The sequence below is a fragment of the Geotrypetes seraphini genome, chromosome 4 (assembly GCF_902459505.1).
Source record: "Geotrypetes seraphini chromosome 4, aGeoSer1.1, whole genome shotgun sequence".
NCBI lineage: Eukaryota > Metazoa > Chordata > Amphibia > Gymnophiona > Dermophiidae > Geotrypetes > Geotrypetes seraphini.
In genome coordinates this window covers 308021170-308042758 of record NC_047087.1, presented here as the reverse complement: position 1 = coordinate 308042758, position 21589 = coordinate 308021170, and the positions used below count along the sequence as shown (strand labels likewise).

The window sequence follows — 21589 nt, the reverse complement described above, 5'->3', positions numbered from 1 at the left end:
TTCAGTCTTTGGAACCTCTTATGATATATACCATTACAAGTTCCTGTCTTGTATATTATTATAATCATCTATGTCCACCAGCCCCTACCAAACAATTTTTTTATTTATTCAACTACTTAAATTTAAATCTAAATTTAATTCCCTAATGAATTTTATTGTCACTTTATTCTCAAATCAGATTAATATCTCTAAATTTATTATGATAGCATATAAAAATACTTAATGGAATATATTATTTAATAGTAATAGTTGTTTTTAATGCTGTAATATATATTATTTTTGTATATTCTTGTGTTTAATGAAAAGAGAAATAAATGAGTAAATAAAGAGAAAGCTTAAATATATATATATTAGTTCATATTGATGTAATGAATTAATAGAAAGTTAGAAAACTGTTTTAAAAGTCCTATTAAAATTAAATAAGTATGTGACTTTAAGAAGACTTTTTATGTATAAAGTGCATATTGTACATGTGAAAAACCTTGCAAGTGAATAATATTATGTGCAAAATAGCTCATACAATATAAAAGATATATTGTGTGCAAAACCGCTGATATAGAGAAAGAATATAAAAAATGAAAAAAAGACAAGGCTTTATCGTGAGGTGGAACCAGCCACCATCAACGTTGATATGTTAGACAACTCCCGACGCCGTGTATTTCTAAAGGCATTTCAACCCTGAACCGGGTCTTCTTCAGGGGAATTTCCAAACTCGGGTTGCCTTAGAATGCTAAACAAACGGAACCAGCATTATCAGCACAAACCGGACATGAAAAGAATATAATGAGCCAATCTGACGCTCACACAGATTTCTGTGGATAAAGAGGCCAACATCTGGCAGGATATTCAGTGCCAGGGCTGTATCTGGCCACATGCATTGAATTTCTGGATTTAGATCAGCTAGAATAGACATAGCCAGCCAAGCCATAGTCATTGGCTGACCAGCTAAGGCATAGGGTGTGAGGTCAAAAGCGTGCCGGGACAAAGGCGCGCACAGACAATTGAGCGCAGTGCGGAGGTGCGCGCCGCAGAAAATTACTGTTTTTAGGGCTCCGACGGGGAGTGTAGGGGGGGAACCCCCCCACTTTACTTAATAGAGATTGCGCCGCATTGTGGGGGCGTTGTGGGGGGTTTGGGGGGTTGTAACCCCCCCACATTTTACTGAAAACTTCACTTTTTCCCTGTTTTTAGGGAAAAAGTTAAGTTTACAGTAAAATGTGGAGGGTTACAACCCCCCTAACCCCCCACAACGCCGGCGCGATCTCTATTAAGTAAACTGGGGGGGGGCTCCCCAACAAAACCCCCCGTCGGAGCCCCTACAAACTGTAATTTTCTTTGGCGCGCGCCTCCGTGTTGCGCTCAGTTGTCGGCGCGCGCCTTTGTCTTTTGCGGGGTTGTCTATGAACCAGGCATAGTGGCCAAGGGTAGACCTGCTTTTTAGGTAGGTCTATCTGGCTGCTATACTTAGCCGGTCAGCCAATGAATATTGGTGCTGACTGGCTATGTCAGGCGACATAGCTAGTGACCAGCCAATCCATTGACTGGGATATTCAGCAAGATATAGCCAACTTTCTCCCTCTGAATATCGCCGATTAGCCAGCTCAGCAATATTTAGCCAGCTGGTTGGACTTATTCCTATTTATCTTTTCAATCATTTTGTGTTCCATGCATATTCTCATCCTAAGCGGGGAATCTCTTTATTCTCATTTCCAACATTAAAAGGATGCATTTCAAAAAGATTTCTGGACAAAACTTTATCTTATCAGGTTAGTGTTTGGAGTGAAACTATAAGTGGTTTATTTTCGAATTCAATCTCCTATAAAACGTTTAGAAGATCTATGAAGACTTATTTATATGATAAATTTGTATAGCAAACTCTAGTTATTTGATGGATATATTTTTGTATGCACTTCATCTGCATCTGGCAGATCTTGATGTAAACCGCTCTGAACTGTCAAGGTATAGCAGGTTATGAATGAAAAATTATTAAAACTTTTATGGGAGCCATTTCCAGTCAGCTAAATACTGTTGTCTTCTCCAGAGAGGTTGAGCTTGTGATAAAGAATGAGAAGTGAATTCTAAAATGGAGAGAAAGGACTTTACCTAAGCACTGGGATATTGCAGAGAAGACTGAGGAGTGATATAGTGTAAGGAGAAACAGATTGACAGGAGAAGAGAGTATTATAATAATAATAATAACTGTTTATATACTGCAGTACCGTGAAGTTCTATGCGGTTTACAAAAGAATAAAAGAAGGTACAAATTGATTAAACTTAAAAGAGATGAAAGAAATTGGTTAATAGGTCAAGAGAACCGTTATTGAGGAGAAAGAGATGTACGGGTCAGCTGTGTAGATACTTCAGGAACAGATATGTTTTTAGGCGCTTCCTGACTTCCTCATACATAGTGGGCGATAGCAATTGTTTTAGATTTTTAACCCATAATACTGCCTGATGTGAGAGAAGGTGTTCATGGTGTTTTTTCAGTTTACATCCTCTAACAAGGGTATTGCATTCTACTGTTGGAGAAGGAGGAAAATGAGGCTCCCAGAGGTTCCTAAAGTGAGAAGGTATTTCCCAAAGAGCAGAGAGGGTTCAGAACCCATACACAAGTGAAAGGAGTACAAGAGATTCAGGAAAGCAGAAGAGACAGCACATTGCACGAGAGGCTGCTGAAAAGTTCTCAGCCCAACCAAGAAGAGAATGATGTGGAGCTATGAAACTTACAAGTTTCTCCATACTTTTCTTGACATTTTTTTGTTTCAATGAGGCAAATGCATCTAGCAAATAGGCACAAGTATAGGGAAACCAAGCCATTGTGACATCAAAAGTGAGGTTGGCTCTTAGGCATTGGTGGAATGAGGCATTATGACATCACAATACGAGGGGCCGCAGAAAGGTTCTCAGCCCAACCAAGAAGTGAATGGTGTGGAGCCATGAAACCTACAAGCTATTCCACACTTTACTTGACACTTTCATTTCAATGATATGAGCATTCCACAAAACAGGAACTAAACAGCTGTTGTAGGCTGAAAACTTTCTAGCCAAAAATCAGAAAGAAGGTGTGTGTGTAAGGTGAAAAATTACATCAGGCATGGATGTTATTAAAAAATACTGAATCAGAAGCCAAGAACTGGCCTCAATGAAGAGACGAGAAAACACAAAGTAATTAAACATATGTTTACCCTCACACATATGTTTTAAATTATGCTGTTTGTTTATTTTCTGCATATAATGTAGTTGATATATATGTTTTTATGACGTTATGTATCATGATGTGTTTAATCATATTTTATTTTGTTTTAACATGGTCCTTTTAGACTCTTGATAAAGGCACGTTTGCCGAAACACTGCCAGTGTCGAGTCTTTGAGCTATTGTGACATATTCATCAATAAAGTGACTTTTTAACTATACACCCTTGGCTGAATCTCTGACATCTTGCCCTCATGACTCCCTGTTGTGTGTTATCCAAAAATACCATCCTGGAAGTCCAGACCAAATACTGTACATCAAAAGTCAAATGGCAAATAGCATGATTAACTAGTAAGCTGAAGGAATCTATTAGAGATAAAAGAAAATCCTTCAGAAAGTAGAAGGATCCAACTGAACAAAATAGGAAACAGCATAAGGAATGGCAAGTCAAACGCAATTGCAAAGCACTGATAAAATGGGCAAAGAGAGATCTTGAAAAGAGGATTGCATTAGAGGCAAAAAACACAGAATAAAACTTTTTTTTAGGTATATTAGAAACAAGAAGCTGGTAAAAGAATATGTTGGACTGCTAGATGAACGAGGGGTAAAAGGGACACTCAAGACAAGGCCATAGTGGAGAGATTAAATTAATTCTTTGCTTAGGTCTTCACCGAGGAAGATATCAATGCCATAAATAGTATACAATGCTAAGGAATTTGACAAATTCAAGAATAGCAAATCACCTGGACTGGATGTTATATATTCCAGAGTACTGATAGAATTGGAAAATGAACTTGTGGAGCTGTTGTTAGTAATTTATCTTTAAAATCCAGCATAGTACCAGAAGACTGGAAGAATGACCAACCTGATGTCGATTTTTAAAAAAGGGTTCCAGAGGTGATCCAGGAAATCATAGACCGGTGAGCCTAACGTCAGTGCTGGGCAAAATGATAGAGACTATTTTAAAGAACAAAATTACAGAGCATATACATAAGCATTGGTTAATGAGACAAAACCAACATGGACTTAGCCAATAGAATTCTTGCTTCACCAATCTACAACATTTCTTCGAAGAGATGAATAAACGTGGATAATAGAACATTAATAGAAATTAAATCAATTATCCAAAAAACAAACCTAAAGAGCTCCCCTTCTGAGATCATTCCTCCAGTAATCTTAAAAAAATATTTTTCCTGTTTTGGACCATTTATACAATTACTTATCAAAAAAAGTCTCTCTTCCGGGACTATTCCCAAGAATTGGAAAACATCTACAATCTCTCCTATACTAAAGGATCATAAAATTAGTCCCGATGACCCAACCAACTACCGTCCTATCGCTAATATTCCCTTCTTAGCAAAAATCACTGAGAAGGTGGTATTTAACCAGCTATCAGATTTTGTCCAATCTACTAATATACTTCACCCTAACCAAACGGGTTTTAGGAAGCATCACAACACCGAATATTTTTTAATTGGGCTTACCACCAACATCATCTACAATTTAGATCACCACAATTCAGTCATCCTTTTTTCCCTTGACCGCTCGGCTGCATTCGACACCATAGACCATTCCCTCCTTTTAGACAGGTTGCAATCAATAGGCATTAGCGATTCATCGTTACTCTGGTTCTCTTCCTTCCTATCTGATCGCAACTCGACAGTGCGCTTTAATAAATCTTCCTCTATACCATTTTCACATAATTATGGAATATCTCAGGGCTCAATCTTGTCACCATTACTATTCAACATCTTTTTATCTCCTTTACTTAGTCTTAGTCAATCCATAGGCTTCACGACGTATGCCTATGCTGACGATATCCAACTAATTCACCCTGTCAACCTGGAAAACTCTAACGAAATAACTCAAATCAATCAAAAATTGGAAAAAATTAAAAATTGGCTAACACAGAACAAGCTTGCGCTAAATATATCCAAAACTAAAGCTTTACTCTTTCCATTCAAACAGGGCTTAAAGCTCTCTATTCCTTTTTCAATCGATAACACAATAATTGAAATTGTCACATCACTCAAGATACTAGGAGTAACAATTGACGACAAATTCTCCTATCAAGAGCACATTAGTAGTGGGACCGTTGGGAAACAGCGATCATAATATGATCAAGTTCAAAGTTGAAGTAGGAATACCGAAAGGAAAGAGAACCATAGCAACAACTTTCAACTTCAGGAAAGGAAACTATGAAGCAATGAGGGAAATGGTAAGGAAGAAACTTAGGAACACTTCCAAGAAATGGCAAACGGTAGAACATGCCTGGCTTTTTTTCAGGGACACGGTGAGCGAGGCACAAAATTTGTACATACCCAGATTCAAAAAGGGGAGCAAAAAGAGTCGAACAAAAGACCCGGTATGGCTGACTAAAATAGTGAAGGAAGCGATAGGCAATAAGAAAAATTCATTCAGGAAATGGAAAAAGGACAAAACTGAGGGGAACTGGATGGAGCACAGGAAGTATCAAAAAGAATGTCACCGAGTGGTTCGAAAAGCCAAAAGAGAGTATGAAGAGAAGCTAGCCAGGGAGGCACGAAATTTCAAACCATTCTTCAGATATGTTAAAGGGAAACAGCCAGCTAGGGAGGAGGTGGGACCGCTGGATGATGGAGACAGGAAGGGGGTAGTGAAGGAGGAGAAAGAAGTCGCAGAAAGACTTAACATGTTCTTTTCGTCTGTATTTACGAACGAAGACACAACCAACTTACCGGAACCTGAGCAATTCTTCAATGGAAATGAAGCAGAAAAATTAACATCCATGGAAGTGAGCCTTGAAGATGTGCGCAGGCATATAGAAAAACTAAAAACTGACAAATCCCCGGGTCCAGACGGAATCCATCCAAGGATTCTGAAGGAATTAAAGGAGGAGATAGCAGAACTACTGCAGCAAGTTTGCAACCTATCCCTGAAAACAGGTGTGATACCAGAGGATTGGAAGATAGCCAACGTCACGCCCATCTTCAAAAAGGGATCAAGAGGTGACCCGGGAAACTACAGACCTGTGAGTCTGACTTCGGTTCCGGGGAAAATGGCAGAAGCGCTGATAAAAGAAAACATCGATGAACATTTGGAAAGAAATGAACTTCTGATACCAAGCCAACATGGTTTCTGCAGGGGGAGATCGTGCTTAACTAACTTATTGCACTTCTTCGAAGGAATCAACAAACGGACGGATAAAGGAGACCCCATAGACATCGTATACCTAGATTTCCAAAAAGCCTTTGACAAGGTGCCTCACGAGCGTCTACTCCGGAAACTGAAGAACCATGGGGTGGACGGAGATGTGCATAGATGGATCAGAAACTGGTTGGCGGGTAGGAAACAGAGGGTAGGGGTGAAGGGCCACTACTCGGACTGGAAGAGGGTCACAAGTGGTGTTCCGCAGGGCTCGGTGCTCGGGCCACTACTATTTAATATATTCATAAATGATCTAGAAATAGGGACGACGTGTGAGATAATAAAATTTGCAGACGACACCAAACTATTCAGTGGAGCTCGGACTAAAGAGGACTGCGAAGAATTACAAAGGGACCTGAATAAACTAGGGGAATGGACGACGAGATGGCAGATGAAGTTCAACGTTGAGAAATGTAAAGTACTGCATGTGGGAAGCAGAAACCTGAGGTACAACTATACGATGGGAGGGATGTTATTGAATGAGAGTACCCAGGAAAGGGACTTAGGGGTAATGGTGGACATGACAATGAAGCCGACGGCACAGTGCGCAGCGGCCGCTAAGAGAGCGAATAGAATGCTGGGTATAATCAAGAAGGGTATTACAACCAGGACGAGAGAAGTTATTCTGCCGTTGTATCGGGTGATGGTGCGCCCGCATCTGGAATACTGCGTCCAATATTGGTCGCTGTACCTTAAGAAGGATATGGCGATACTCGAGAGGGTTCAGAGGAGAGCGACACGTCTGATAAAAGGGATGGAAAATCTTCCATATGCTGAGAGATTGGAGAAACTGGGTCTCTTTTCCCTGGAGAAGAGGAGACTTAGAGGGGATATGATAGAGACTTATAAGATCATGAAGGGCATAGAGAGAGTAGAGAGGGACAGATTCTTCAAACTTTCAAAAAATAAAAGAACAAGAGGGCATCTGGAAAAGTTGAAAGGGGACAGATTCAAAACAAATGCTAGGAAGTTCTTCTTTACCCAACGTGTGGTGGACACCTGGAATGCGCTTCCAGAGAATGTAATAGGGCAGAGTACGGTACTGGGATTTAAGAAAGGATTGGACGGTTTCCTGCTGGAAAAGAGGATAGAGGGGTATAAATAGAGGATTTCTGCACAGGTCCTGGACCTGTTGGGCCGCCGCGTGAGCGGACTGCTGGGCATGATGGACCTCAGGTCTGACCCAGCAGAGGCATTGCTTATGTTCTTATGTTCATTAATAATACAGTTAAAAGTTGTTTCTATCGTCTACGTTTAATTCGCTCAATGTCGAAATATGTGGAACCAAAATCCCTAAACATCTTATTACATTCCCTCATAATATCCAAACTAGATTATTGTAATTCACTTCTTATGAATATCACTCACAAGGATCAAAGACGCTTACAAATAATACAAAACATTGCAATCAAAATAATTCACCAAGGGAAGAAATACGATCATGTAACCCCCCTATTTGATAGAATCTCATTGGTTACCTATCAATCAAAGAATAACATATAAAATAGCATTATTAGTACATAAAACAATATCTACTAATGAACCACAGTTTATAGATCGACTCTTAATTCCTCATATTTCAAATCGTTCACTTCGGTCTAACACACAAGGGCTATTAATGGTCCCCTCACTGAAAATAATAGGAACAAGACGCCACGACATCTTTTCAGTCATGGCTCCTCTTATATGGAATAATCTCCCACTATATATTAGAGAAATAAAAGACCTTAACTAATTTAAAACTAATTTTAAAAACATTTCTTTTTAAAGTCTCATTTAATCTTTAGAACGATTTTTTCTGTGAAGTACTAAACTGACTAAATCTCCTCTTACTTCTTACCCTAACCTAATGTTCTACCCTACCTATCACATATCCCCTTTCTTCCCTCTGGGAAACAGCAAAATGTAACTTTTATTTCCTAATGTTCTTTCCTATGTGTATATTAGTACGTCTGTATTGTTAGTTTGTCACAGCCCCTTGAAATTTTTTATGTTAAATAACTTGTCTCATTGCCTTATGCTATAACTTTTTTATTATGTAATTCGCTTAGTATTTAATAAGCGAACTATCAAATTCAAATAAACTTGAAACTTGATAAAGGTGAGTAAGTCAATATTATGTATCTGGATTTTCAAAAGGCATTTGACAGAGTACCTTATGAAAGACTTCTGAGGAAATTAGAAAGTCATGAGATAGGAGGTAATGTCCTTTTGTGGATTAAGAACTGATTAAAAAATAGAAAACAGAGAGTAGAGTTAAATGATCAATATTCTCAATGGAGAAGGGTAAATAGGGGAGTTCAAAAACAAAGACGAAAACTGCAGTGATGATGTGCAGGATGCCAAGTCTTTATTGGATAACCATAAAAAATAAAATCATAAAACAGTTTGTTTCCAAAAGGACAGATAAGGCCGTACCCGACACGGTCCGTGTTTCGAAGAAACTCTTCTTCCTCAGGGGTCCTAATCTGTAGTATATCAATACAAGAAAACCTGATGGATAACAACTGGATAAGGACAGCTACGAATAGCTGGACAAGTTGGGCCTGCTGCTTTTCAACATATTTATCAATGATCTAGAGATGGGAATAACTAGTGAGATAATTACATTTGCTAGTGACACAAAGTTTTTTAAAGTTATTAAATCACACGAGGAATGTGAAAAACTACAAGAGGACCTTGCAAGACTGAGAGACTGGGCAACAAAATGGAAGATGTTTGATGTGAACAAGTGCAAAGTGATGCATGCGGGAAAGAGGAATCTGAACTGTAGCTACATGACGCAGGGTTCCACATTAGGAGCCACTGCCTAAGAATAAACTCTAGGTGTCATCGTTGATGATATATTGAAACCATCTGTTCAGTGTGCAGCAGTGGCTAAGAAAGCAAATGGAATGTTAGGAATTATCAGGAAAGGCATGCAAGAATGTTATAATGCTTTTGTATCACTCCATGGTGCAGTCATAACTTGAACACTGTGTGCAATTCTAGTCACCGCATCTGGCTGAATTAGAAAAGGTAGAGAAAAGGGTGACAGAAATTATAAAGGGGATGGGATGACTTCTGTATGAGGAAAGGCTAAAGTGGCTAGGGATCTTCAGCTTGGGGGAAAGACAGCTGAAGGGAAATATTATAGAGGTTTATAAAATACTGAATGAAATAGAACGGGTAGAAGTGAATTGCTTGTTTACTCTTTCAAAAACGACTAGGAATAGGGGGCATGCAATGAAACTATGGTCCTCTTTTACTAAGGTGCGCTAACCGATTAGCGCGCGCGCGCTAAACGCTAACGCGTGCATGTTAGTCTATGGCGGTGTTAGCATTTAGCGTGCACTAATCGGTTAGCGCACCTTAGTAAAAGAGGGGGGGTTTATAGATTTTTAAAACAAACCAAAAACAATATTTTTTCACTCAGCGTGCAATTAAACTCTGGAATTTGTTGCAGAGAATGTGGTGAAAGCAGTTAGCTTAGCAGAGTTTAAAAAAACAACAAAAAAAACAAAACTTTGGTTAACTTTCTAAAATAAAAGTCCATAGACCATTATTAAGATGGACTTGGGCAAATCAACTGCTTATTCCTAGGATAAGCAACATAAAATCTGTTTTACTCTTTGAGATTTTGCCAGGGACTTGTGACCTGGGTTGACCATTGTTGGAAACAGGAAAGTGGGCTTGATGGACCTTCGGTCTGTCCCAACTCTTATGTCTGAATTATGACCTGATGACAAAGATGGGGGTACTTTCCCTTTGAGAAAGTGAATAATTCTCCGGCACATGTAAGGGATCCTCTGAAGGTTCATAAAGCAAATATATTTTATAAGTAGTTGACAAATGAATACTGGTATTTTAGTCATATATATACGTGAACACATAAGCATGCACATAACATTCTCCAGATGTTCTGTCTTATACAGCAAAAGACTGCCCTTTATTAAAGCAGCTTCAAGCTGTTCTGCAGAATCCATTTTCAATTCATCTACCTCTAGGTTATTAGAGAAACCATGGACCTCCTGTTCCTGAGAAATAATCATAGAAGATAAGGATTGCAAATGAGAACAGAGGAGTGTAAACTAATGAGCAAGCAATTTACCCAGTTTCTCAACTGACATCCAGATGGTGTGAGCAGAAATTACCTATGGTCACAAAAGCTTGAACTCCACCACGCTACAAGCTTCTTCAAAACTCCCATATATCAGCATCTCTTGGGGGGGGGGGGGAATTCCACCTCCTGCTGCAGCCAAAACATTTTCCGATGCTCCTCTAGCTTCTCCAACATCATCACACCTCATCCAAGGCACCCTCTTATCCACCCATGGCTGGGTTTCATGGTCGTCGCCACTCTTCCAGGTTCAGCAAGATTTCCATAGGCAAGATTGATGGCAGCTCTCCATATCTGCAAGGCCTACCAGCAACATTGCTATGGAGTTTCCAGTCATCCCAGCATACTGTAAGTGTCCATCGGGCCAAGAAAGGATGACACCACAGGGTACAAGAGATAGCCCTGGGTCCTGTCCTTCTTTATTCTCAAAGCCAGAAACCACAAAGTGATAAACTCTAGCAAGTATCTATCACAAAGACAGGTCTGCCATCTTGATTCATTATCAGCCAGGTTTTCAGGATATCCACAATGAATGTGCTTGAAGTATGTTTGAACATAGTGGAGGGTGGGGTATTCAAATACATATTATGGATATTATGGATATCATGCATATTATGATATCATGCATATTAATACTTATCATTTCTAAAGCTTTACCAGGCATACGCAGTACTGTACACCAAACATGGAAGAGACAGCCCTTGCTTGAAAGAGCTTGCAATCTTGTAATGACAGACAAACTGAACAAAGAAGTTGCATCTATACACAGTGCTCAGGTGGGGAATTACAGAGGGAATGATAAGACAGATGGGTGCTTAGTGGGTGGGTTGGAGTTTGCAATTGAAAGCATCTTCAAAGAAGTGTGTTTTGAGTCTGGATTTGAATACTTCCAGAGACGGAGCTTGACGTACCAAGTTAGGCAGTTTGTCTATCCATACGGTGCAGCAAAGTAGAAGGGATGGAGTCTGGAGTTGGCCGTAGAGGAGAAAGGTATAGATAAGAGAGACTTACCTGGAGTGGAGTTCCCGGGGAAGATCATAGGGAGAGAGGAGATGTACTGAGGAGCTATGGAGTAAATACACTTGTAGGTTAATAAGAGGAGTTTGGAGCCAATGAAGTGACTTGAGGAGAGGGGTAGTGTGGGAATAGTAACATTGACGGAATATGAGGCATGCAGCAGAGTTCTACACAGACTGAAGGGGAGTGAGATGGTTTAGTGGAATGGCAGTGAGAAGCATATTGCAGTAGTCTAGGTGAAAGGTGATGAGGTCTCAGCAGTGCACTCAGAGAGGAAGGGTCAGATTTTAGTGATGTTGTAGAGAAAGAAACAACAGGTTTGGGCAATCTGTTGGATTTGTGAAGAGAAAGAGAGAGATGAATCAAAAATTACCCCAAAGTTGTGAGCCAATGAGACAGAGCGGATGAAGGCATTGTCCGCAGAAATAGAGAATGGGGGAAGAGAAGAGGTGGGTTTAGAAGGAAAGATCTTGGCCATGTTTAGCTTTAGATGGTGGTGAGACATCCAAGTAGCGATGTCAGACAGGCAGGCTGAGACTCGGGCCTGAATCTTTGCAGATATTTCAGGTGTAGAGAGATAGATTTGTGAGTCATTGGCATGGAGGTGATACTGAAAACCATAGGAGGAGATTAGAGCACCAAGGGAACAAGTGAAGATGGAAAAAAAGAAATGTTCCCAGGACAGAGCCCCAAGGTACACCGACTGATAGTGGGATCAAGTTTATTAGTCTTTTATTTACTACCTATCAAGGTTATCTAAGCAATTTTACAATCAGGTGGGCTCACAATCTAACATACCTGGGGCTACGGAGGACTGAGTGACTTGCCAAGGGTCACAAGGAGCAGCCTGGGGCTTGAACCCACAACATGTCCAGGGAACCGGATGGCTTTTCAAAACCCGGCACATCTTCTGCTTTTTGTTTGCTATGCTGTTAGCAGGGTTTTTTGCCTCTATTTTTTTGCTTTTCATATTACAAGTGACGGGCTGAACTAGGGTCCTTTTGAGGACACGTCCGGGGGTCCGGACGGCTTTTCAAAACCCGGCACTTTGTTCGGGTTTTGAAAAGCTTCCCCCCCAAAATTGTGTCGGGCAAGAGTCACGCGATGACATCACATTCACATGCGAGTGTGCCTGACGTCATTGCGTTACACCTGCGCATGCGCGGACGCCCTCCTGCCCTACTGGAGCAAGCAGCGGGGTCAGGGCTAGGGCGGGATGAGGGGGCGGGACTGGGGCATAAGGGGGCGGGGATGGGTGGGCCTGGGGGCGGGTCTAGGGTTCTGGATTTTACGAACCCTAGGCTGAACCAATCCCAGTTTTACTCCCTCCCCACACCCTATCACATCCTCTGACTTGCCCAAAAAAAGCAGGGCTGCTTCTCCCTGCAGCAGGGATCTCAAAGTCCCTTCTTGAGGGCCGCAATCCAGTCGGGTTTTCAGGATTTCCCCAATGAATATGCATTGAAAGCAGTGCATGCACATAGATCTCATGCACATTCATTGGAGAAACCCTGAAAACCCGACTGGATTGCGGCCCTCAAGGAGGGACTTTGAGACCCCTGCTCCTGCAGGCAATGATAGAAAACCAGGACTGGCTCAGCCTGTTCTGTCTGAGGTTATAACTGGGTCGTTGATTTATAAGACATTATTTGTAAAGATATTTTATTCATATCTAATTTAAGCTCTCTTTCCTTCCCCTTTCTTAGTATAATTGTCCTCAAGACTCTGTTCCCTGTCTGTGAATAATGTGTACAGATCTGCAGAGATTTGGAGCAAGGCTGAACAGAAGCCCTCAGTCCATCTAGAATACGAATGAGGTCGGGTGCTTTATCTTCCCGGGTGTCACGTGCAGAGTATTTTGCCTCTCCCATGGTAATGCGATCTTGGGTATATTCAGGGATGAGTTGTTACTGTCCCTGCTGTGAAAAGTCTGTGAAAGGACGGTAGATCCTCGGGGTCAGCCAGAGAAAATAAAATTCCACCGTGAAAGATAAGGATGGAAGGGAATACTGAGCCATCAACAAGCAGAGGACGGTGACCGTCGCCAATAAAAAGGCCTCTATTTCAAACCAAACCACCACAACAAAAGGGGACCCACATTGGAGTCCTTGGAGCCTCTCACTGATAATCTCAGCCAGCGAGTAAAACAGTTAAGGGAAATATATGCATCTCTTAGGTATCGGCTCCTGTCTCTCTGGCGTGAGCGATAGATGGTAATGCTTTAACGAAAAAAGAGATTTCCCCTTGCGAAGAGAAACTGTTGGGGGTTCTTATTCCAGGCAGGCCAGGTTTACACTGTTAATTTTACTTTGCTGCCTACTGAAACCTGCTAGCAACCCATGGGTGACCTGTTGAAATGATGCAGCAATGTCAGTGCATCAATCGTAAAGGACATTAGAGACCGCTGGAGGGTCATCGCAGGGGTAGGCAATTCCGGTCCTCGAGAGCCGGAGTCAGGTCAGGTTTTCAGGATCTCCACAATAAATATGCATGAGATAGATTTGCATCTCAAGGGAGGCAGTGCATGCAAATCCATCTCATACATATTCATTGTTTTTTTTTTTTAATTTAGTTTGAAATTTCAGATAATGTTTACAAAGAAACATAACAGGATATGGAAACATAACAAATCATTATATTCATCGCGGATGTAATGAAAACCTGACCTGGCTCCGGCTCTCGAGGATCGGAATTGCCTACCCCTGAACTAGGGTTATTAGATTTTTGTCCAGAGAAACCCAGACACATGGGCCCGTCACATTCCACCCCTAGCCGCACCCGGATCTGCCTCTAACCCCGCCTCATTCTGCCTCTAGTCCTGCCCCCACCCCCAAAGCCTTGTTTTTGTTTTCCAACCATGTCTGGAGGATCTCCGAGCATGCGCGGATAAGTGTGATGTCATCTGCACATGCTCAGAGGCCTTCCAGATGCGGCCGGGAGGTCTGCGCTTTCCAAAACCTGGACAAACTACCAGGACATGTCTGGGTTTTCCCAGACGTCTGGTAACTCTGCATTGAACTAACCCTAGACACAGAGTCATTCCAGAATGGGACAAGTCATCACAGCGGATTCATCGTGGCTGTGATGAAACGGCAACGATGAATCGTCCCATTATGGAGAGGCTGGGCTTCAACTGGCGCTGACAGAGATGCCCAAACCATGCGACGAGCAGCTGAAAGCTCCGCCGGCAGCTTCTCTCCCCAGGGTCCGCAGCCACCACCGCCTGCTTCCCAGCCTCACCCTGCGGCCTGCTGCTCCAGGGCCGACATTTGGAGGTCTAATTTGGGGGGTGGAGTTGGGAGGGCATCACCCCCCCCCTACCGCTGAATCGGATTCATCGCGGCCAGTTCATCGTGCCGAAACGGCTGCGATGAAACGTCCCAGACCTGAGTCATACTAAGATCTCGACATTCCGTGGTACAGCAAACAACTGCCTGACAGACACACTGCACAGATAACTGAAAGTGCTGATTCATGAGAGAGGCATGCGTTGCACTGCTAAGCTGCTGACTACATTCAGTTTTAATCGTTTCAGCTTGGAGGACAGAAAGAAGCACACTTACCAAGTAGAAATTCAAGGATAACTGGCTCTCGAAGGACCCTGAGCTCCCGTTCTTAACGTGCACAATTGCAACTCTGGAAGAGACAGAAACCCTTGTATGACTAAAACATACATGTGTGAGAGCGGCATCGGCCGTGCCCCAGCAGCCTCGCTTCCAGCTCCGCTAAGCAGCTTTACCTCTGGTCAAAGGCGGCGTGGTTTAGCAGGTAATTGGCGCTGTAGCTGCAGGTGAATGAGTAGTTCACGGGCTGGTTCTTCACAATAAGGGTGCTGTCATTGGAAACTATGGAGTTGTGGAAGTGGTAAACTGGATTCTTGAACTGGAAGAAGGAAAGAAAGAAAGAGCCGCTCCGCTGTTACTCCGTTTGGTACATTGCTGCGATGTGAGGAAAAAAAATATAGCTTTATAGTACTATAAACTATGTTATTTGAATGTTCTGAGTTGTGGTTATTAGATGCTCCATAAGTGATATGTCTCCCTTTTTAATATATAACGGTATTTTAGCTCTCTAATTTGAATTTCAATGCACTTAATAGGTATATTTTTGAAACCGTTTCATGGTAGTCCTATTATTAAATTTCAAATGACTGATTTTGACTTTACCTCATTCATCGTATTTATGTTTACCATATATACTCGAATATAAGTCGATCTGAGTATAAAATGAGGTGCCCTTATCCCCCCCAAAAAGGAGGAAAAAAGGTTGACTTGAATATAAGATTTATTTTTTTTTGGGGGGGGGAGGTTAATAGTTATATGCCCTGCCAGGATCTCTGCCCCCCTCCTCCCTCCTTCCCCTGCCAGGCTCTCCACCCTGTCCCCCCTCCCTCCCTGCCCAGCTCTGCACCCAGCCTCCCTTCTTCCCTGCCTGGCTCTGCACCCAGCCCCCCTCCCTGCCTTGTACCCTGTCCCCCCTCTCTCCCAATGTCCTGCAGGCCTCCACCAGGCCTGTGGTAAGACCTGGTGGGCTGGAACAGGACGGATCCCTCCTGTCTCCTGTCCCAACCGACTCTTGTCAATTTTTATTTTTTACCTCTCTTCCACCTTCTCCCCTGTTACCTTTTTGAATCTCTGGTGGTCCAGCGGTGTACCAGGCAGGAGCGTGGGCAATAACCTGAATATAAGACGAGACACCCATTATTGGGCTCAAAAATCTCATCTTATATTCAGGTATATATGGTATATTTAGTCTTTTTACTACCGTTACGCTGTTAACAAAATTGAAAGCTTTATGTTGAACTGTGCATGCTGTACACTGACTTGGGTCAATCTCTTCATAAAGGTGGTTAAGAAATCCTAATAAATAAATATCAGTATAGCACAATATGAACGGACGCTGAAAAGCTCTCAGCCCAACCAACAAAATTGGGCAGTCTCCATCGAAGACTATACACGTTTAGCCTAGCGATTTTCCACTTTTTTGTTCAATATTTTTCCATTGCCATCATGTTTCTAGGTTCTATAATCATAAAGCTCTATGACCTCACAATGCAGGTGTAAAGAGCCATGGAGGAGCTTAATCGAAAGGAACGTCTAAGTCCGTTTTCGTCTTAGTCGCAAGTCGTTCAAAGTTAAAAACAGCCTAGGACTCATTTTCGAAAAATATGTCCAAAATTTTTTTTGTTTTGAAAATCGTCTAACTATACGTCCTGCCGATCTGATCGTCCAAATCGCTAAATCGTCCATCTTTATACCACATTTTCGTCCAACTTTTCGTCCAAAACGCCTAGAACAAGCCCTGTTGGACGTGGGAGGGGTCTGCAAAGTGATGGACTGAACACCCAGACATGGCACCTAAATAGTGGGGTACCTTGCAGGGCACTGCTGTGAACTTTACAAAAAGGGTGCCATGTCTTCTCCTCACTACAAATCCCTTATAGGTCATGGTGAGCCCCCCAAACCACCTCCAGAATCCCCTAGACCCACTTATCTACCACCCTAATAGCCCTTATGGCTGCAGGAGCCACTTATATGTCAGTAAAAAAGGGTTTTGGGGATGTATAGAGGAGTGCACATGTTTAAGTATCAATGCAGTGATTACAGGGGCTTATGGGCATGGGTCCTCCTCTCCATGAGTCCCTAACCCACCCTTAAGATGGCTTGAGCCGCCTCTGTGCTGGACGACTAGGCTTTCCTATGCCAGGCTGCCAGGTGATGATGGTCTGGAGGCTGAATTTTAAAGGTGTGATTATGATTTTTATGGGGTAGTGTGTGAGGGTCTGTTTTATATGTTTGCAGTGCTTATCTGGTGACTTAAGGAGGCTTTTTGTGACTTAGACCATGTTTTAAATGGTCTAAGTCACAACGACCAAGTTTCGTCGATCCTGGGCTGTATAACTTTCGGTTATACATGCTGTGTGACTAAGTCTAAGCCGGCCAACGCCCCACCCAACTCCCGCCCTCGACACTCCTCCTGAAACGCCCCATTTAGCTTTGGTCGTTCAGCGGCACTATGAAGACCTAGGTCATTTAGAAATATGTCCAAAACCCGGTTTTATTTTCAGCACTTGGACGTATTTGGACAATGTTCGTCCAAGTGCCGACTTAGGCCAGTTTTTGAATGTTTTTCTCTTTCGTTTATGAGCCCCTTAACCAATAGGGAGAGGAGGAGATAGTGGATGCTGCAGATGGGCCATTTGGCCTTTATCTGCCATCATGTTTCTATGTTTCTGTGATATCTAGCTTCCAGTTTCCACACCATTAAATTTATAGAAAAGGTCTCTCCAGGTCTGATTTCTACACTGCAGCCTCCAGAGCTTTCCCACTGATTATACTGGACACTCCTACTGTTTACAGCTTTCCTGTACCTTCTATCCTGTTCTGGAATGGCATGAAGCTAGAGCATTGTGTCACAAACCTTTTGAAGCCGTAACACACTACGTTTGAGGCCCCGGCTAGAGGGCATCTGTTACAAGCGTGGACATCGATGTGATGATGCTATGACGTTGACATCTACGCATGTGTGGGGCCCTCCAGATGAGGCCCTGAGCTTGCTAACCCTGGGAGGAGAGATACCGGCGAGGACGAGAGACGCTGGCACCTCTCCTCCTTGTCAGCGTCTTGCGGCACACTCTGAACCTCACCGCAGCCTGCATCACACAGTTTGTGATACACTGAGCTAGAGAGTTCACTCAAAGGGCACCAGGTTGCCCGACTACTGGTGATGTCAGTCAGAGGCTTTAATTCTAGCCTGAGGATTCAGGCTAGAGAATGACACGGTGACAAAATTCATCACCGTTCCCGTCCCCGCGGATAACCGCGGGAAACCATCTTCATGTCATTCTTTAAGGAGAGAGGGAAGAATCAGAGTATGAATGGCCACAACCACTGACCCGCAAGCTTTGCTTTGAAGAATGCTGGTGTAGAAGGACTGAGGTTGAAACAGACACTACAGAATGACAGTCTCTGATATCCAGAGCTGAGATTGTGATGTCATAATGCCTCATTCCACCAATGCCTAAGAGCCAACCTCATCAGTGATGTCACAATGGCTTCATTATCCTTGGCTCCCATAAGAATAGGAGTATGAATGGCCACAACCACTGACCCTCAGGCTTTGCTTTGAAGAATGCTGGTGTAGAAGGACTGAGGTTGAGATAGACACAAAAAAATGACATGGGATTATTTCCCGCGGTTATCCGCGGGGACGGGAACAGTGATTAATTTTGTCACCATGTCATTCTCTAATTCAGGCAACACGCCAAACTGCTGAATTCCTCAGATGGCTACCTATTCATTGTGGATATTCTGAAACCCTAAGTGCGTCCAAAGATTGGGTTGAGAAACTTTAAATTATAGGGTGCCCCTTTGATAGGGTTACCAAACATCTGGATTTCCCTGGACATGTCCTCTTTTTGAGGGTACATCTGGGGGTCTGAACGGCTTTTCAAAACCCGGCACTTTGTCCGGGTTTGAAAAACCTCCTCAAATCGCGTCGGGCAGGGAGGAAGTCCGCGTATGCCCAGATGGCAAGCAATGACATCACGCGCACATGCAACATCATCGCGTGACATCCGGGCATGCGTGGACTTCCTGTCTGATGATTTGCGGACAAGAGCGGGCTAGGGTGGGACTGGGGGTGGGGCTGGGTGGAACTGGCCGCATTTCTAAGGGTCCAGATTTTCTGATTGGAAAATCTGGCAACCCCACCCTTTGAGCACTGTTCTTTCTAAACTGAGTTCAAGTTCAATTTATTTAATTTATAACATTTTATTGAAGGAAATAACATAATACAAATAGATTTCATTTCAAATAGAATTACAAATATCATATTTACATAAATATTTCTAGCATTCCTTCAAAATAAATTTTCATATGACCCCAATCAACCCCTCACTACTCCTCCCCTCCCCCTTCCCCTCATTCTCCCACCCTTCCCCCCCTTTGTAATGTATAACATTTTATTGAAGAAATTATACAAATATATAAAAGTTTACAGCAATATGATACAAATTAACTTATAACAATTAAATTCATAAAAATATTTGTCAAACATTGTTCTATTATTTCTCCAAAAGATATTTTCTACTATAAACCTCAATACCTTCTCAAATTTAAACCCCTTTTTTAATTCCTCAATTCCCTCCTCCTCCCTTCCCAACCCCCCTTAATTATGTGTAAACCTTTGTTCAATTTATTTAATAAACTGAAATATAAAACCAGAAGGCATAGCTAAGCGGTTTACAATAAAAAGTTAAAAAAATATTTTAAAACCAAATTAAATAGGATAAGAACAAAAGGAAGATGAAACGTAAAGAAAACCAATTGAGACCATGGGGAAAGAGGGAATCAGAGATTACAATAAAAATAAAAAAGGTGGGGAAAAGGATGACAGTGTGGTAAGGGAGGGAACAAAGAATTTAATTCTCCCACACAGAAGAAAAGCAGCTATTGGGAGGAAGTAAGTGAAGAGCTAAAGGCCAAAGAGAAGTGGTATGCCTTGAAGGTTACAAATGATTTCTCTGAACGAAGGTAAAAAGGCAAAGAAGTCCAGAGTAGAAGCCACAACACAGAATGAAAAATTCCTATAGAAACCCATAGAAAAAGGAAAAAAAAAACCCTACATTTTTCTTGGCAGCTCCAAATGACAAAATCAAGGAAACTACGTTATATGTGAATGGGCTGGATTATGGTATTGCGTAATCCTTAAAAATACTAGGAGTCACTTTAGAGAAGCATCTCACACTGGAGAAACACTCTGACCTAGTATTTAAGAAAAGTATCTCGGTGCTTTGGAAACTCCGCACCATACAAAAAGTACTTTGATGAAGCCTCTTTTCGTCTGTTGGTACAATCTTCTATTCTGAGTGTTCTGGATTACTGTAACATCATATACCTAGGCGCCTACAAGAAAATCACCAGGAAGTTGAGGTTGGTCCAAAATACGGCCGGCCGTCTCATCTTTGGCTTGAAGAAATGGGAACACATCACCCCTTTCTACCACAAGTTGCACTGGCTGCCGCTTGAATCCAGAGTGCTATTTAAGTTCTCATGCCTCTGATACAAAACAGTATTTGGTATGTCACCGGACTATCTTTACCCTCACTTCAACCTGAGTTACAACAATAAGAGCTCCCGCAGAATACATCCGTTTGCATTTCCCTCACTAAAATCATGTCATCTTAAAAGATTCTTCGAAAGAACCTTCTCTTTTCAGGCGGCTAAACTAAATTCTTGGCTCCAAATTGTGCTTGATGCCTCTTCATATCTCGATTTTAGAAAGCAGATTAAAACTCAACTATTCGACAGACCGAATCCTTAACGTACTTCATTACTATGTCCTCTCATTCTTTTAAGATTGTTGCTCCCTCCTTATGGCTTGTATGTATTTTTTTTTCCTTCACTTAAATTGTAGACATATAACTAGTTGTTCATATCTTTTATTTCAATTGCATTGTTTGTATTTCATCTAACTGCTGTGAACCGCCTAGAACTCCCTGGGTATGGCGGTATACAAAACAAAATTATTATAATTATTATTTAATGAGGGAATGGCTAATAACTGCTGTGAAGAGTATCATTATCATATTTTCAATAGACATAACATAGTAACATAGTAAATGACGGCAGATAAAGACCTGAACGGTCCATCCAGACTGCCCATAAGATATACCCATTAAATAATACATGATTAAATTAACTTGCCTCTTCTTTGATATTTCTGGGCCATAGACTGTAAAGTCTGTTATTGTCCTAAACAAGTTCTACAGAGGAACCTGCTTCTCTCTCGTGATTAAAAACAAAATATTGAAGCACCACTGGCAATGAAGCAGTTGGAGGATTCTTCTTGGCTAGATCAGGGCTTCTCAGCCCAGCCCTTGGGTCCTACCTAGCCAGTCAGGTCTTCAGGATACCCAAGATGTATAAACATGAGATAGATCTGCATGCCCTACCTCCACTGCATACAAATTTATCCCATGCATATTCATTGTGGGTATCCTGAAAGCCTGACTAGCTAGGCGTGTCCCGAGAACTGGATTGGGAACAGTGGTCTCCAACTCAAAGCCTTTGCAGGGCCACATTTTGGATTTG

The 21589-nt window shown here is 42.0% G+C and overlaps 1 protein-coding gene across 1 annotated transcript in view; it reads right to left on the bottom strand.

Annotated features, from left to right (window-relative positions):
* Positions 1-21589, bottom strand: part of TECTB (tectorin beta) — a 59868-nt gene that overhangs the window by 21358 nt on the left and 16921 nt on the right. Inside the window, exons 4-5 of the mRNA XM_033940339.1 lie at positions 15235-15377; positions 15059-15131 (exon numbers count right to left, since the gene is read on the bottom strand). Coding sequence (XP_033796230.1) covers positions 15059-15131; positions 15235-15377 — 216 coding nt within the window. The remainder of the gene's footprint in view (positions 1-15058; positions 15132-15234; positions 15378-21589) is intronic.